Genomic DNA, 17,190 nt, shown 5'->3' on the forward strand with positions numbered 1-17,190 from the left:
TGTGATAACTACCATTTGGGCCAACAAAATTCATTGGGCCATAGAAACCTTAAAATCAATTCAAAATCATGCTAGACAAAACTTTGGAGCTGTTTAGTAACATTATCTAGTTATTATCTTAATATAAATAATAAAATATTATTAATAATAATTGTTATAATATAAATTCAGATCATGTATTTAAAGCCACATCTATGGAAGAGGCGTCATATGTTAGCAGCTCCTAATCACTTACAGTAGCATCTGCATTTAGTCTGTTACAGAAATTGAAGTTGCTGTGCCAAAAAGGGTTTTATCCTAGAAATGCGAGTGAGTGTAGGGTAGTCCTGATATCTATTCCAGAACAGGAGAGAGATACAGAAGTCAATGACTTTCTGCCAGTTAGGAGACAGTTTGGATTACCATGGTATATAGACCTGAATAATTTCAGCTTCAGAATAATGGCACAAAGAACATAAAATATCAGATAATTTAGTGATAAGCTTAATTTATGATTTCATTGGTTGGGATGAGGCAAGCAAATAATTTGTACACCAGCAAAATGTCTTAACAACATCTGTCAGGTTTTAGTGCAAGCAGATGCTTCAGATCTCTGATATATTGTATGTGCCCTTCTCAATGAAAACATTTATCAGATTCAAACAAGGATGTCTATAGCAGTGGTTCTCAACTGGTTCGTCCATGGGATCCACGTTTTCCTATGGACATTAAGTCACGACCCAAATTTTTAGCAATTTAAACCAAGCAAATTTATTTCTCAAAATGGTTGACACACGCACAAGCACTTTACTTAAATTAACTTTACTTACCATACATATACTTATAAATTATAAGAATATCACTAACACTGATGAATAAACAGTATAGCCTAATGTAATGCAGTCCCAAGCTAGTTTTTGTTAATACAATAAAGTTAATTGGTTTGAGCTACGTACCACAGTCATCAAATAATATAGAAAATAACATAAACTGGTCCTTTAGGTTAAAGTGGCTACGTTTACATGCAACCAAATAATCCGTTAGTAATCGGATTGACGGCTCAATTAGACTGAAAAGCCCCATGTAAACACCTTAATCGATCCGATTGAGCTCGATCCGAATTAAATTTCGATCCGATTGAAAGAGTTAGTTTATTCTTTTTCTAATCCGATCGAGAGGACATGTAAATACTTGATCGGATTGAAAACCGAAATTGAAAGGACTGCACATGTGCAATGACGTTGAAATAGCGTAATGACGTATAACGCGCGGAGCAAGCTGTTCTTCCTGTTGAATAAAGTGTCATATAAAGGAGAATTCTCCTTTTACTGCGTCTGTGAAGTGGAGCAGGACAACGTCCCACCAGTCCTTGTTTCGGATTCTCATCCACAGACGACACGTAATAAATATAAGCAGCACAGCACAACAGTTCATATGCTCATTTACTCCAAATTATGACCAGAAATGGATAAATATTAAGTCTGCTGTTTAAAACAAATAAAAAACCAATGTAGGATAATGTTATTATGCGCAAACAGTGGGAGACTCAGTATATTCGTGCAGTGTGCACATGTCAAAAGTCTGTTCCGATTTGAAGCTTGTGACATAAACGCGCACATCAACCCGATCACATGTTTAGTGTTCATGTAAACACTACATTCAGATTCATCAATCGGAATGAATTTAGTCCGATTGAAACAAAAGTTGTGCATGTAAACGTAGCCAGTTACAAAAACTACAGTTACCATGGTAAATACACAATACTAACATCAACTGTTAATGAAACACATGGAAACTACTCCTGAGTCCTGATGAATAGAATGAACAAGATACCTTAATGCAAATCCTTCCCAGCCAACACACGACTTACCAGTTACATAATTTAACGCTACTTTTTGGTAATCTCATGACTTACTAATTGACCATGTAACTACGACGTTCCATGCTCGTAATTGAATTTCCTCTTTATATAGTGAAGTGATTTACACTCAAAACTGTATTGCGAGAAACATTGGTCGATAGAAAAGCAACCTTCCTTCAGTTCATCATCACAGATATTGTGTCCAATAGAACGTATTTTATCTGAAAAGCTACTTTGCTATCATAGTTGAGATATGTTAATAGATCTGTGAGCAGAAAAGACCATAAAGCAGAAAATCAGAAAAAGAGTCCCACAATTTATCAGGAGAAATGAAAGGTTAACAATGTGATCAGAGAAAATTGAACAATATATAGAAATTTAGGATTAAGTTGAACAGCAGTTAAATTGCACCACTTCTGCATATGATGAACAAACTGCATACTTTTTAGGTATTATCAGATAAAACAAGCATTTGCTTTAATGTTTCAGATGAGTATGAAAATACCCGTAGATATTATTCAGCTTCAGTGTAATCCAGATAAACAGAGAGCTACACACTTTAGCTGCCAAGACTGAATGCATGAGAACACTATATGTAAAGTTCTGGTCCAAAGAATAACCAAATAGGTTTTTGACATCATTGGCAGTATAAATTCTTTTATAGAAAAGTCAGTGTATAGCATTACATGATTTACAAGAAAAAGATACTTGAGTGCTTTCTCTTTTACATGAAATGTCTCGGTTGGTTTACCTGAATTGAATTTGCACTCTTTGAAGGAGAGTCTTTTGGCCATTGTAAGTTTTTTTTTTTTATTCATATTTTTACAAACTTATAACAAATACTAATGATTCATTTGTTGTTCTCTTGTGGTCTCTTCCTTTCTCTGTCTTAGACATAAATGAATGTATGATGCAGGGGCTGTGTCAGCATGGAGAATGTTTAAACACACAGGGAAGTTTCCGCTGCACCTGCAAACCTGGTTATGTACTGACAGAAAGGACACGCTGCATAGGTAAGACATTAATACATGTGCAAACTCGCACATAACTCACATATACTGTATGGCCAACAAGCATTATATAGCCAGCAAACCATCATTAAGATCTTTTTACTCTCCTACCATCAACAGCAACAGTTGAGCAGGGGCTCTGTTATCGTATGGTTACGGAAGCAGGGAAATGTGAGCACGCTCTTCCAACACGCCTTTCCCAGGAGATATGCTGTTGCACTGTGGGTAAAGCATGGGGAAGCAACTGTGAGAGGTGCCCACAAGATGGGACAGGTGAGTGTGCCTTGTGAGAGGGGATGTGCGCGTTATTCAGAATTTAATAGTAGCAAACAGGATGCAGAAATGCAATTCAAATTTGAATAAAAGCAATAGAATTAACATGAACTGTAAAAAAAACTTTTCAAAAAGTCTTGTTTGAAAGTTCTGGGGAAAGTATTTGAAACTGTTTGAATATTTTTAGGCCAGTAAGAATTGTTTAACATGCCACCTATTGACATTTATACTTAGTAGTAGTTTATATATTTAATCATATTTAACAAACTAACTTTTGTTGACCAGGGTGGAGGAACACTATTTCTCAGAATTCAACTGTGTTGAATTTCTTAGAATTTCAGTTCAGTAAATATCTCTGCTTTTCATTTCAATTCAACTTCCTTATGTGGCAGTTGAATTCAACTCATTGCTCATTTATTCAGAATTTTGGTCGATCCTGTTGTGTAAATATTTTTGTATATTTAAAGAAGGTTTGACAAATTAATCTTTGGTCTTTCTCGCTCTCTAATGCTTCCTTCTCACTCGCTCTGTCTCTCTAGCTTCCTTTAATAAGATCTGTCCAGCGGGGAAGGGGATGTCTTTCCTGACCTATCATGGCACTCTGTCCATTCAGCCCTTCCTGACCAGTATCATTAATCCTGACACTGGTATAGGCATTTGAATCAATTCTTAAATAAAGCTTCCATAAACTTGATTGCTGTGATTTTATTAACAGATTATTTATTGTATCTTTGTTTGTGTTCCAGAGGTCAAGCCTCCGGTAAGATTCTGGTTTTCTGTCAAAAGTGCTGAAATTAAAAGTCATCTTTGAATGAAATATTAAAAAGTCAGATCAACTATAGACACTTCACTTAATTGATTTTGCCCTCATGTCAACAGGAAGTCCCCATTCAGACGACCACACCCATGCAGCTCTCACCAATCAGCACGCATGGGCACCTAGGTACACTTTAGAAAGCATGTGTTTCTCTGTTGCTTGACTGGTAAAGCATGACAAATAGCAACACAAAATGTTTAGTTTACATTCAGTTGCTTTGCGTAAATATGGTATCCACAATTACTCACAATTTTTTCTCTACCTACCTCTCTATTTCTGCTTCCATCTCTTCAGTCATTGTGGCCAAGCCGACAACTCCTCCCATAGTCCTGCTGCCTCCTGAGAGTGACTCACTAGAGGTGGCCCAGACGCAGGTCTCACGTGAGTTCCATGACAACTTGTCAGTTAACAGGCTTGTTTGAGATGCGCCTTGCCTCGCTTGAAATGTATGTGAGAGTAGGCGGCTGCAGTGAGGGGAGGAGTGAAAAAAGTGCAGGCAAGTCGGACAGATCTCTCTTCTCGTAGTTGATCAGACACCTGCGAGATCAAAGGCGGATATCGCAGGATTCCCGGGATTCACGCTTGTGCATGGTGTTGATAATAAACTGGATATAATTTAAGTTCTGTTGCTTTTATATCAATATATGACAACAATCAAATAACCCTTATAGAGATCACACTGTCAGAGAGTTTGGGAATACTCACACATAATTTATACACATAAAAACATGAGATCAGAGATTTTAAAATCAAACAGTTTAAAAGAGAACAATACATCACGGTTGTTTAAACCAATGAGCATTAAGCTGTGTCGTCAGCAAGTCGTTTCCCATCATGCTTCTGATCAGCGCAGTCGGTGGAGGGAATCTCGACTGCAGAATCCGACACATCCGCCTTACGATCGCAAGGGTTTTTTGACATCCGTCAACATGACATCAGAGCAAGGTGGACCGCACTCGGACACATTTCTAACCGGTGATCGGTTCTGCGCAGATTTTGCTCATCATAAACAAGCCTATAGACACAATATTGGTTCATGCAAAGTTCGTTTTGGTTATAGGGGTCATGAACTGAGAAATAAAATTTTCCTTGAGGGTTTGACATATAAGAAGTCAAAACTTCCTTGTTAGTCCAAAATCAGCTTTTATTGTTACCAGGCCCAGCGAACGACTCGCCCTGGACTGTGGCTCTTTATGACATAATAGAGTTTTGAAAGACCGCCTCTTAGACCGATCACTTAGAACCCATTAGCGTTAGTGAGATGAGGAAGAGAGAAGAGCATAGGGTCACTCACTGTAATAAAATAACATTACCTTCCAAAGGATCCTAATGCTAGGATTGTGGTTATTAATTTTTCAATAATGTTTTTGTCTCAATTGAACATAATTTATTCGTATTCGGTACATTTCACTGGATTCTTTGGTAAATCAGTCCGCAAACTCTGCGCAGACTTTTATGATATAGAATCGACAGTATTGTCACAACATGCAAGTAACCCTGTTCATTCTAATGCCTGATCTGTGACCAGTGATTTCTGATGTAATGATTCATGTAGCTACAGTCAGATGTCAGGACCACTATCGTCTAATACGATTGACAATTAGCATACAGTTTGGATTGGCGGTATGGATCTGTTCTGGGCAAGAACTCCCTGCGCATCCATGCAGCCTAGCATGGATAAGAGCAGGGAGAGCAGCAATAACCCCCCTTAGGGTAAACAGAACAGAACCAACATGAATGTATTGCAGATATCATTAATTCAAGATTTTAAAATACAACATAATTCGAGAATTTATTCTGATTCAAGGGGAATCAGAATGCCAAATCCTGACTGATGAGAGGGGGAACTGGGGATGGAGGAGGGTAATTAGCTCCTGAGAAACGCCATAGCTGCTGATAATACTGATGAAGGAGCTTATACTGTATATGTATACAGTGATAGGCGTCGTATTCCTATAGGTAGACGCGAGTTTGACTAACGTGACCTGCCAGAACTGACGCTACGCTTGATTTCTTTGTCCTGGCTGTCAGTAAATCAAACCAGTGACTAAACGGTCAACTTCTTAGACTGTTTTTCTTAGTAGGGTGTAAATAATCTGTAATTTAAACTAATTGAATTATATATAGAAATCGATCAAAGAACGCTCCGTTTTCAATAGCTGTAGCTGTCAATCAAACTTGCGCCAAAACTCCGGTAATTATCAATCTCTTATTTACATTGTGTTTGCACTGTTAGTAATAGTAAAAACGTGCTAAAAGTTTTCGATAGAGTTCCACATGTAATACAATTTTAATACTATAACATATTTCATATGCAAAGCTATTAGCCAGTCATAGAAGTGGGCATTTACACTGAAGTCTCTCAGTAGACATGCCCCTTCAAACAGGGCGTTCAAATCAGAGGGCTAAAATCAGGCTAGGAAAAATGCCTTTCATTTCAAACTTATGACAATTCTTGCAGTAAAAATCATACTAACATTATAAGTGCACCCCAGGAAACATTATGAAACAATAAAACGATGCAGTTCATGACCCCTTTAATGGGAAAAGTTTTTTTTTTTCCTCCCACGATTATGGGTGTGTTTTGTGTTTGGGTATCACAGCAATGGATGAATGCAAGCTGAACAGGAATATATGTGGTCATGGAGAGTGTGTGAACACACAGAATGGTTTCATGTGCCACTGTTACCCTGGATACCGACAACATGCACAGAGAAAGAGTTGTGTTGGTGAGTATATACATGTAAATACACACATACTGTACAACCAATGAAATCACAGATTATGTATTCTGAATTCAATGCCTGCATTTGTAGTGCATAAAAATATAACACTCTACTGTTCAAAAGTTTAGAGTTGGTAAGATTTGTTAATGATTTTAAAAGAAATCTCGCCAATGGCTGTATTTCTTTGACCAAAAATACAGTAAAAACAGTCATATTATTACAATTTAAAATAACTGTTTTCTATTTTAATATATTTTAAAAAGTGATTTATTCCTGTGGTGGTAAAGCTGAATTCAGCATCATTATTCCAGTCTTCAGTGTCACATGATCCTTCAGAAATCATTCTAATATACTGATTTGATGCTCAAGAAACATTTAGTCTAGGTTACATATGGTAAACCTCGTTCCCTGAAGGAGGGAACGGAGACGCCACGTCGAGACCGACGAATAGGAATCTCGCTAGAGAGGCCAATCTATTTCGAGTGAAACTAAACGAGCCAATGCACATTGGCGTACAATCATTTGCATCAGCTATTCAGCCACGCAGCGGCTATAATAAATATAATAAGCAGAAGGTGCGATTGCACTTCAGTTTTTTGCTGAGGAGCTGAGCCGATAAGCTGGCTGCCCCAGCAGGCCGCAGCAGATGTGGCGACAGGACGTGGTGTCTCCGTTCCCTCCTTCAGGGAATGAGGGTTACCAAATGTAACCTAGACGTTACTCTTCAGTCGAATAGGAATCCCTACCAAAGGGCCACAGCTGCTGACCCAATCCAGCGCCATGTGCAAGCGTCTTGCCCCTTCTTGCCTGGAAAGACGATAGGAGAGGGCTAACACAGAGTATATATGTCACTGTTGTTCAGTGATAACCCATACAGTGAGATTGTTGGATAATAATAATAATAACCTCTGAGGGTAAGTCACCTAGAACCAATCAAACGCGTCCCATCCAGGGACCACAGATGGAGTTTCCAGAGGTCCAGACGCGGGTGCCATAGAGTGCCCCGTGCCCAAGTCAGAAGGTCCTTCCTCAGAGGAATGGGCCAGGGAGGGACTGTCACAAGGAGAATGAGTTCTGGGAACCAGGTCCGGGTGGGCCAATAGGGAGCCACCAGAAGGACCTGCTCCTCGTCCTCCCTGACTTTGCACAAGGTCTGTGCAAGTAGGCTCACTGGGGGAAACGCATATTTGCAGAGACCCCGGGGCCAGCTATGTGCCAGTGCGTCCGTGCTGAGTGTTCCCTCAGTCAGGGAGTAAAACAGCTCGCAGTGTGAGGTCTCTGAGGAGGCAAACAGGTCTACCTGAGCCTCCTCGAACTCTCTCCAGATCAGCTGAACTGCCTGGGGGTGGAGTCGCCATTCTCCCGGGAGCACAGCTCGTGATAGCTTGTCGGTCACACGGTTGAGCACACCGGGAACATACATGGCCTGAAGCGACCTCAGATGCTTCTGACTCTACAGGAGGAGATGGCGGGTGAGTTGCGACATGCGAAGGGAGCAGTGTTGTCCGTACGGACCAGCACGTCCCTGCCCTGTAGCAGCCTTTTTAAGTGGCTCAGAGCAAGACGTACTCCTTGCAATTCGAGACAGTTGATGTGCCAATGCAGTTGGGGGCCCGTCCACACCCCTGACACTGCATGCCCATTGTACGTGGCACCCCAGCCGGTGGCAGAGGCATCTGTGAACACCACAGCGTGCCTGGACACCTGTTCCAAGGGCACTCCTGCCCGCATCTCGGGACTCGGCCGTGCAGCCAGTGCTGAAGTGGTCTCATATGGAGCAGTCCGAGCGGTGTTACCGCTACTGCCGCTGTCATATGCCCCAGGAGCCTCTGAAAGAATTTCAGTGGGACTGCTGTCCTGCCTTTGAACGTATTCAGGCAGTTCAGCATCGACCGAGCACGCTCCTCTGTGAGGTGCGCTGTCTGTGCGACCGAATCCAACTCCATACCGAGAAAAGAGATCCTCTGCACGGGGACATGAAGACCCAACTGGCTGAGGTGCCTGAGCACGAGATCCCTGTGTTCGCATAACTGATCTCGAGAGTGTGCTAGTATGAGCCAGTCGTCAAGATAGTTGAGGATGCGAACGTCCTGTTCTCTCATTTTCTCTCACTTTCGTGAAGACGCGGGGAGACAGGGACAGCCCGAAGGGCAGGAGCTTGTACTCATATGTTCGACCCTCGAACGCAAAGCGCAGAAACGGCCTGTGCCGATGGAGCATCGAGACATGAAAGTACGCGTCCTTAAGGTCGATCACTGCAAACCAATCTCGAGGACGGATCCATTCGAAAATGCGTCTCTGCGTGAGCATTTTGAATGGTGGCTTGTGGAGACTCCCAATTCAAAACTTGCAGGTCCAAGATCAGTCGTAACCCACCGCCTATCGTACAATGAAGTAGGGACTGTAGTGCCCTGACCTCATATTGGCTGAAGGGACCGGCTCTATCGCGTCCTTCGCCAGTAGGACTGCGATCTCCGCTCTTAAGACATGGACATCGGCTGCTCTCACTGTAGTGGAGTGGATGGCCCGAAACTTGGGGGGACGCCGGGCGAACTGAATTGCATAGCCGAGCCTGATGGTCCGAATGAGCCAGCCAGATGGACTGGGGAGTGCTTACCAGGCTCACAGAGACCGTACAAGCAAGACCATAGGGACCGTAGGCGTACCAGCAGTGGGGCAGCGAGGTGGAACCCAGGGACACGGCTCGGGAGGCTCTCTCTGGGAGGCGGCCCGTACCGGGGTCTGAGTGTGCTGTGCAAAACTTACATGGTTCCACGGGGCAGGAGGCGCAGGAGGAGGCTTGGTTGCATTCTCGAACTGCACGCTGCTGCCCGCTGGAGATAGAAGAGGATTCTCTCCCCCCACTGCTCTCCGGGCCCTATTCGGACTCGAAATGGAAGAAACTACTCTTTTATTGAAAATTTGGGTACCGCTGGTTTTGACGTCAGCGGCGGAACAAAAACAAAAGGAAACACAGGATTTACCATCCAGCCCTCTTCCGGGGGAGGGAGTGGTGCGGTCACCATCTCCCGAAGAGCTGTCCCATCCATCTCCGGGTCGCCCGTCCTAGGGCCACTTACCCCTGGCTTTTCTGCCCCTCTTGGCGGGGGCCTGGTTGGGCGGGGCAGCCTGTCTGCTACTGGTTCCTAGGCGCCGCTTGGAAGGAGGCGGCTGCTGTGGCGCAGGAGTGAGAGCAGATGCAGGAGGACGCCCCCGGCGATGAGCAGACTGAGGGGCCGCGTCGAGAACTGAGTTCTCTACCGCGTTGCCGAAGAGGCCGTTCTGGGACACGGGGGGAGTTAAGGAACCTGACTTTGTTGGTCCCCCTCATGTCAGCCAGACACAGCCAGAGATGCCGTTCCTGGACCACCATAGTGGACATCGCACGACCCACCGACCACACGAACCACGAGGCCCGTCAAGGCACAAAGTTCCTGAACAACTTGGGGATCATGACCACCCTCGTGCCAAGGCACTGAAGGACCTGCAACAACGCCATAGCGTGTATGGCAGAGGTGGCTTCCCCACAGGCCTTGTAAGCCTTGCCGGTTAACTCTGACGAGTACTTACAGGCCCAGGAAGGGAGACACGGCTCTCCGCGCCAAGTTGAGTCAGGGCACAGCTGCATTGCAATGGCCCGCTCCACTGGAGGGATACGCGTGTACCCCTTAGCTCCCCCGCCGTCAAGGGTGGTGAAGGAGGAGGAGCCACCGGGATGGTTTCTAGCAGTGAAAGGTGCCGTCCACACCCCAGTGAGCTTCTCATGCACTTCCGGGAAGAAAGGCACAGGGGAAGGTTGCTGAGAACCAGCGCGCGCCACCTCGAGAAACCAATCATCCAGCCTCAAGGGCTTGGGACACGGTGGAGGGTTCCACACGAGCCCGATCCTGTTGGCGACCCAGGAAAGCATGCCATCATCTCTGGGTCCGACTCGGGCACCGCTGCCACAACCAAAGAGGGCAGCAGCGCCGAATCGTCATCCGCAGAGAAGTCTGACCCACCCTCCAATGCAGCGATCGACATCTGTTCATTGTGGGGAGTGCCGGAGGAAATGACTTGTACACACCTCATGGATGGTCCAGCATGTTCCGTCGGCGGCTCTACTGGCTGCGGAGCGTGAGAGGGATGAGGGTTCCTAGGGGGTTGGTTCCCCGAATCCTCAGGTCACCTACACCACTGCCTGAAGTAACCCTCTGTGGAGGGTTAGATCACGGCAGAGGCGCAGGGACTCCGCCCCTTTGCAGGAACGAGAGTCTCGACCGTAGCTCCGAGATGGTCATCTTTCCACAATGGGTACATGACTCATCCACGAACGCTGCCTCAGCGTGTTCAATGCCCAGACACGCAATGAAGCGCTCGTGGCCATCCCGCGATCTCAGGTAACGACCGCATCCAGAAACACACAGGCAGAGTGACATCCCGTGTAAGCTCTTTTAGGGGACTGCTCTCTTGGTGCTGAAGCACGCAGGGGAACGGTTGCAGCAGACACGGACAGGAATGTGCACCTGTCATGCGCTGTCTCTCTCACTGGTGATCTTACCAGCCGTAAGAACGGCCTTTCAGCGCTCTCACGGCGCACCTTACCAGCTGTGAAAACAAGCCCCTTTGTTTTGCTCAGTTTTTTAACAGGCAACAAGAGAGAGAGAGAGAGAGAAAGAGAGAGAGAGAGAGAGAGAGAGAGAGAGAGAGAGATAGAGAGAGAAAATCTACCCCACTGCCACACTGTATGGCGCACACCAGCCACGAGAGATCCTCTTGAGAACTCGTTCACACTCTGTAGATATCAGCATCGAAGTAAAAAGCTGAGGTGCAATCGCACCTCCTGCTCATTATATACCCGCACTGTTGAACAGCTGATGCAAATGATTGCACGCCAATGTGCATTGTGCATCGAATTTAGTTTCACTCGAAGTAGATTGGCCACTCTAGTGAGATTCATATTCGTCGGTCTCGACGTGGTGTCCACTGCCAGACTGAAGAGGAACTCATTATTATCAATGTCTAAAACAGTTGTGCTGCTTAATATTTTTGTGGAAACCGTGAAACATGTTTACAAGATTGTTTGATGAATAGAAAGTTCAAAAGAAATTGAAATCTTTTGAATGGTTGTGTGTAATATAGCAAATATTTTATCAGTATTACATAAAAAATGTATATTTAAAAATAACAAACTTTTTACAATGGTCTCACTCTCTCTATAGATGAAAATGAATGTGACTCGAAGCCATGTGGTAGAGGCACCTGCATTAACTCCGTGGGTTCCTACAGATGCAACTGTCAGCATGGCTATGAACTTGTGATGCATAATGGGAAACGCAAATGTATTGGTGAGTGACCAGCATCGGCTATTCAAAGACAGTGGACAGCTTCTATACATGACCAAATCAGTACAGATGTTGGCCAACACTTGTTTGCATGTATCTTTTCAGATATAAATGAGTGCTCTGAGCCTGATATCTGTGGCGTTGGAGGGTATTGCACTAATTTGCCAGGTTCCTATAAGTGTGGGTGTATGCAAGGCTTCCGGAGCAAATCCCGCAGACAGCCTCTTTGTGAAGGTGAGGACACCAACCTTTACTGAGCATAGACACAAATCAAATGTTAATAGTAGACGCCTATAAAGAGTTCATGTTCACCCAAAATGGTTTATTCTGTTTTTTTATTAAAGGGGAAATGAAGCAGTCAATCAAGTTTACATGATTTACAAGATGGATTTCCTCTTTAATCAACAATTATATAAGAAACATGACAAATGTAAACATATAAAAGAAAAAAAAAGAAAAACCGTTATATCTTTTGCTGCCAGGGCGCTGCCATTGTGTGCAGTATTCTAAAGTGTGACGTCACGGGGTTGGTTGGCTTTAATAAACCTGGCTGAATGTATTAATATCACGACGTCAAACTGTCTACACCACGGAGTTTTGACCGCGAACAACTAACGTAAGGTACAGTCATTATTAGCTAACAGCTGTAAGCATGAACTAGCTAACACTAACTTAGTGTTTAGCTAACTTTAGTGGAGTTTATTAGTACCAGACAAAAAGACGACGTCTAACGTTAACGTTATGTTAACAAACTGCACATGGAAACATTGTTCGCGATGTCTGCCATCATATTCATGTCTCTTGTCAACAACACCATGTAAGTTAGCATGTATTAATATATGCATTTGAGCCGATACGGCGTGGGAACCGAGCAGTGGTAAGTTACGTTGTTATGTCGAACAGCCGGTGGTGGTTTTGGGCGAAGAGCGGGTTGGTAAGTTGCAAAGCGGGTGGCTGTTGTAATGCGATGCCCACCGTGTCAGAGTCCATCTGCTGTATATAACATACGTTAGACTTCATTAGTTGTTTGCGGTCAAAACTCCGTGGTGTAGACAGTTTGACGTCGTGATATTAATACATTCAGCCAGGTTTATTAAAGCCAACCAACCCCGTGACGTCACACTTTAGAATACTGCACACAATGGCAGCGCCCTGGCAGCAAAAGATATAACGGTTTTTCTTTTTTTTCTTTTATATGTTTACATTTGTCATGTTTCTTATATAATTGTTGATTATAGTGGAAATCCATCTTGTAAATCATGTAAACTTGATTGACTGCTTCATTTCCCCTTTAAATGGCTGTGAATGTTTGTAACTTATTTTCTATACTGTTGCTGTCTCTCTAATGCAGACATTAATGAATGTTCAGACCCGAGTATCTGTCCTAATGAACAGTGTGAGAATACTGTTGGATCCTATGAATGTATACCCTGCCAACCTGGATACCAAGCACAGGGAGGAGTGTGTTACGGTCAGAAGACATACACACATAAACACACATGCAACCATGCATGAACAGTTTAGCTCACATGCATTCACAGAAACATATGGCTAAGGACATTCCAACTAACATCAGCTTCTCACACAGGCTCCAGGCATTTCACGAATATCCAAAACAACTCTCTTTGCACTACCGTGTGTGTCCTCAATAGAACAAAAAAATATTTGTCAATGGATCAAACATTTGTTTTATTGAATTCGGAATAAACATTATGTAAAATGTGTTACTTTCAGCATTTTTGTGCATGTCATTTAATGTCATTAACTTCTAGTATTATTTTTATCAGAATGGTTTCTGCTATTAGCCACATTCCTCTCTAGATATTGGCCATTGAAAAACCATGTACACTACCATTTAGTAAGATTTTGTTACTCCACAAGGACACATTAAATTTATTAAAAGTGACATTAAAGATATGTTACAAAAGATTTCTGTTTCAAATAAATGCTGTTCTTTTGAACTTTCTATTCATCAAATAATCCTGAAAAATATACCACAAAATATTAAGCAGCAAAAATGTTTTCAACATTTAGAATTATAATAAATGTTTTTTGAGCATCAAATCAGCATATTAGAATGATTTCTGAAGGATCATGTGACACTGATGACTGGAGTAATGATGCTGAAAATTCAGCTTTACCATAACAGGAATAAATTACGATTTAAAATATATTCAAATAGAAAAGAATAATTTGAAATTGTAATAATATTAACACTATATTACAGTTTTTTACTGTATTTTTGAGCAAATAAATGCAGCCTTGGTCAGCACAATCTTACGTTTGAACAGCAGTGCAAGTCAATAGACGTGTTTATCTACCTGAAGCAAGTAGGAAAGGTGATAATGTGGGGTGTTTTTGACAAATAAATTTGACAATAGCATAATCTTACAAGAGATGTCTGTCTTTCTCTCTATCAGATGTCGATGAGTGTCAGAAGCGTGGTGTGTGTCTGAATGGCCGTTGTGAGAACTTGGCAGGATCATATCGATGTCTGTGTAATGAGGGCTTCCTGCCTGAGGCAGACAGCAAAGGCTGCAGAGGTCAGTGGCACACAGCCAACAAAACTAAACAATGGAAAGACGCTTTCTGTGTGAATGGCCCCTAAATTATTTTAAATAAGATTTTATTACGTCCTGCACAAGTTCATTCTAAAGAGAATAAATATACTGTGCAAAACTTTTTAGTTAATACATAAAGAGAGATTTAAGCATGTGTGTATGTGTAATTGGAGGTTATTCGTCTGTTTGTCTCTCCACAGACATCAATGAATGTCAGGATAACCGTCTGTGTGCTAATGGTCACTGCATTAACACTGAGGGATCATTCCGCTGCCAGTGTTACTCTGGTTACCAGCCTACACAAGAGGGAAGCCACTGCGAAGGTCAGCTTATAATGACTAATCCAACACTTCAAGACACAAACTCAATACAGCACATAAGACGGCAATATCTGTACACTTAAACAGAAAAGTACAGATTGTATTAAGAGTGAAATACACTACATGACTTTTGTCCTGATTTTTGCCTCGTTTGCACTCCGGACGATTAGTCTGCAGATTTTGGGCAAAGTTTACAGATTTCACAGAAAATTGCGCAGATGGGCACAGACTCCGATGTGATTCTATCCAGTCAGAGGATTTGAAAAATGTTGGATATTTTGAGCGGACTGTAGAACACATTGTTTGTTCTGTTCAGAACGACTGATAATGTGCGATCCACGGTCGTTTAGTGCATGATGTTTAGTGCATTCTCTGAAACAAATTACAAAGTTGGCAATTGTATGATGCCTAGAGTTTTTAAATCTGTTCAGTTCAAATCTGTTTATTCCAGCTTTTAGCGTGACTGACACATAGTACTGACCAATTGTTAAAGCTGCAGTCTGTAACTTTTGGTGCTCTAGTGGTTAATAAACAGATCTTCATGCGTCTTCTGGAAGAACATTGTAGCCGTGGCTACTTCTCTCTGTTTATGTCTATGACGAGTCACGCAGGTACTGTATTATAGCTTATAATAATTATTACCCAATTTCACAGACCAGGCTTAAGCCTAGTCCCAGACTAAAATGCATTATTGAGCTGTTTTAAACTGAAAGCAACTTGCACTGCTATATCTTAAAATATGTCAGTGGCATTGTTTTGTCTCAAGATGCACACCAGTAATGTTTTTTTTCAAGGCACGTTAATAAAAGCTATAAATTCCTTAATTGTACTAAGCCCTAATCCTGGCTTAATCTAAGACCTGTCTCTGAAACCAGGCCTATGTGGTCTAACATGTTCAATAAAGCTAATAGTCCCCTAATCTAAAAATGTTGGGTGGGTAAGATTTTTTTAGGTTTTTGAAAAAAAAATCACCAAAGGCTGAATTTATTTTATGAAAATACAGTAAAAATAGTAATATTGTGAAATATTATTGCAATTTAAAATAACTGTTTTCTATTTTAATATATTTTAAAAATATAATTTATTCCTGTGAATTTTCAGCATCATTACTCCAGTCTTTTATAAGTAATGCATTGCAATACTGTGTTACTCCCTAAAAAAGTAACTGTTACTTAATTACTTTTTACAAAGAAATGCGTTACATTACTTTTGTGTTACTTTCTCACCTGGGCTTGGCTTGCTTGTTTGTTTTTAATAAAAAAAAATAAAAAATGAAACAAATATGATGTTTAGATAAGTACTTTTTGTTTATTTTATGGTTCAATTGGATCATCGAAGGTCAGCAGCAAAGACAATGGTTAATAAAGTGAGATTAAATACATAAAGTATGTATGTGTCATTTAACATTGCATAATCTTCTGAGTTCGCATTTCACTGTTTTTATATTTTTATTCCTTTTGAGGAATATTGAATCTGTTTTAGTGCCAGTGAGATGAGTCAATGCATGCTCACATTTAGTCTAGAACTACATGTTTACCCAGCGCACACAACGCCTCTGCACTTACTCACGATTTCTTTCAACATCGGGACAAGAGACCTGTCAGTCAATAAATGGCAAAACAAACTAACTTGCGTTTGAAAAAGTAACTCAGATAGTTTAGTGTATAAATATTTTTTGTGGAAACCGTGATAAAAAAAATTTTATTATTCTTTCGTAACATTATAAATGTCTGTACTGTAATTTTTAACCAATGTAATGCAGCTTTGCTAAAAAATCAAATTAATTTTGTTAAAAAAATTGACTGAACTTTTGAATGGTAGTGTGCATCTTTTGTAAACCTAATATAGCTGAAACAATTCACCAGTGCGCATGATATGTGAATCAGTAATATTGTTTTTGATCTGTTTAGATATTAATGAGTGTGAGCGAGCCTCCAATTGTCAACGAGGACGTTGTATCAACTCGATGGGCTCTTACCGTTGTGAGTGCCAGAAAGGATACATGCTTGTCAGTGGCCGAAGGTGCCAGGGTATGGGATTTCACACATTTTACATTTCCCAATTCTCCATCCTGGGCCCAGCCTTGGTCTCCTTGTTCACCCTTTCACTCTTTCTCTCTCAGACATAGATGAGTGCGCTGTGGAAAGGAGTCTGTGTCAGCCTCACGGTGTATGTGAAAACAGACAGGGTGGATATGTGTGTGTGTGCAATGATGGTTTCATACTGTCTGAAGACAAACACAGCTGTGAGGGTAAGAGTTGGTCTAGTTAATAAGTGTGTTTGGTAATCACATGAAATTTCTTTTCTTTTTTAACATTT

General features: G+C 41.9%; 1 protein-coding gene across 2 annotated transcripts in view; it reads left to right on the plus strand.

Annotated features, from left to right (window-relative positions):
* ltbp3 (latent transforming growth factor beta binding protein 3) overlaps positions 1-17,190 on the plus strand; it is a 49,319-nt gene that overhangs the window by 25,276 nt on the left and 6,853 nt on the right. For both annotated transcript variants that reach the window (XM_081365222.1, XM_081365223.1), the window contains exons 7-20: positions 2,734-2,853; positions 2,971-3,123; positions 3,663-3,770; positions 3,870-3,883; positions 4,003-4,066; positions 4,235-4,321; positions 6,544-6,669; positions 11,868-11,993; positions 12,096-12,224; positions 13,342-13,461; positions 14,411-14,533; positions 14,752-14,874; positions 16,782-16,901; positions 16,994-17,122. In XM_081365222.1, the coding sequence (XP_081221348.1) occupies positions 2,734-2,853; positions 2,971-3,123; positions 3,663-3,770; positions 3,870-3,883; positions 4,003-4,066; positions 4,235-4,321; positions 6,544-6,669; positions 11,868-11,993; positions 12,096-12,224; positions 13,342-13,461; positions 14,411-14,533; positions 14,752-14,874; positions 16,782-16,901; positions 16,994-17,122 (1,542 nt within the window). The remainder of the gene's footprint in view (positions 1-2,733; positions 2,854-2,970; positions 3,124-3,662; positions 3,771-3,869; positions 3,884-4,002; positions 4,067-4,234; positions 4,322-6,543; positions 6,670-11,867; positions 11,994-12,095; positions 12,225-13,341; positions 13,462-14,410; positions 14,534-14,751; positions 14,875-16,781; positions 16,902-16,993; positions 17,123-17,190) is intronic.

Source organism: Scardinius erythrophthalmus (assembly GCF_964197995.2).
Source record: "Scardinius erythrophthalmus genome assembly, chromosome: 5".
NCBI classification, from domain to species: domain Eukaryota; kingdom Metazoa; phylum Chordata; class Actinopteri; order Cypriniformes; family Leuciscidae; genus Scardinius; species Scardinius erythrophthalmus.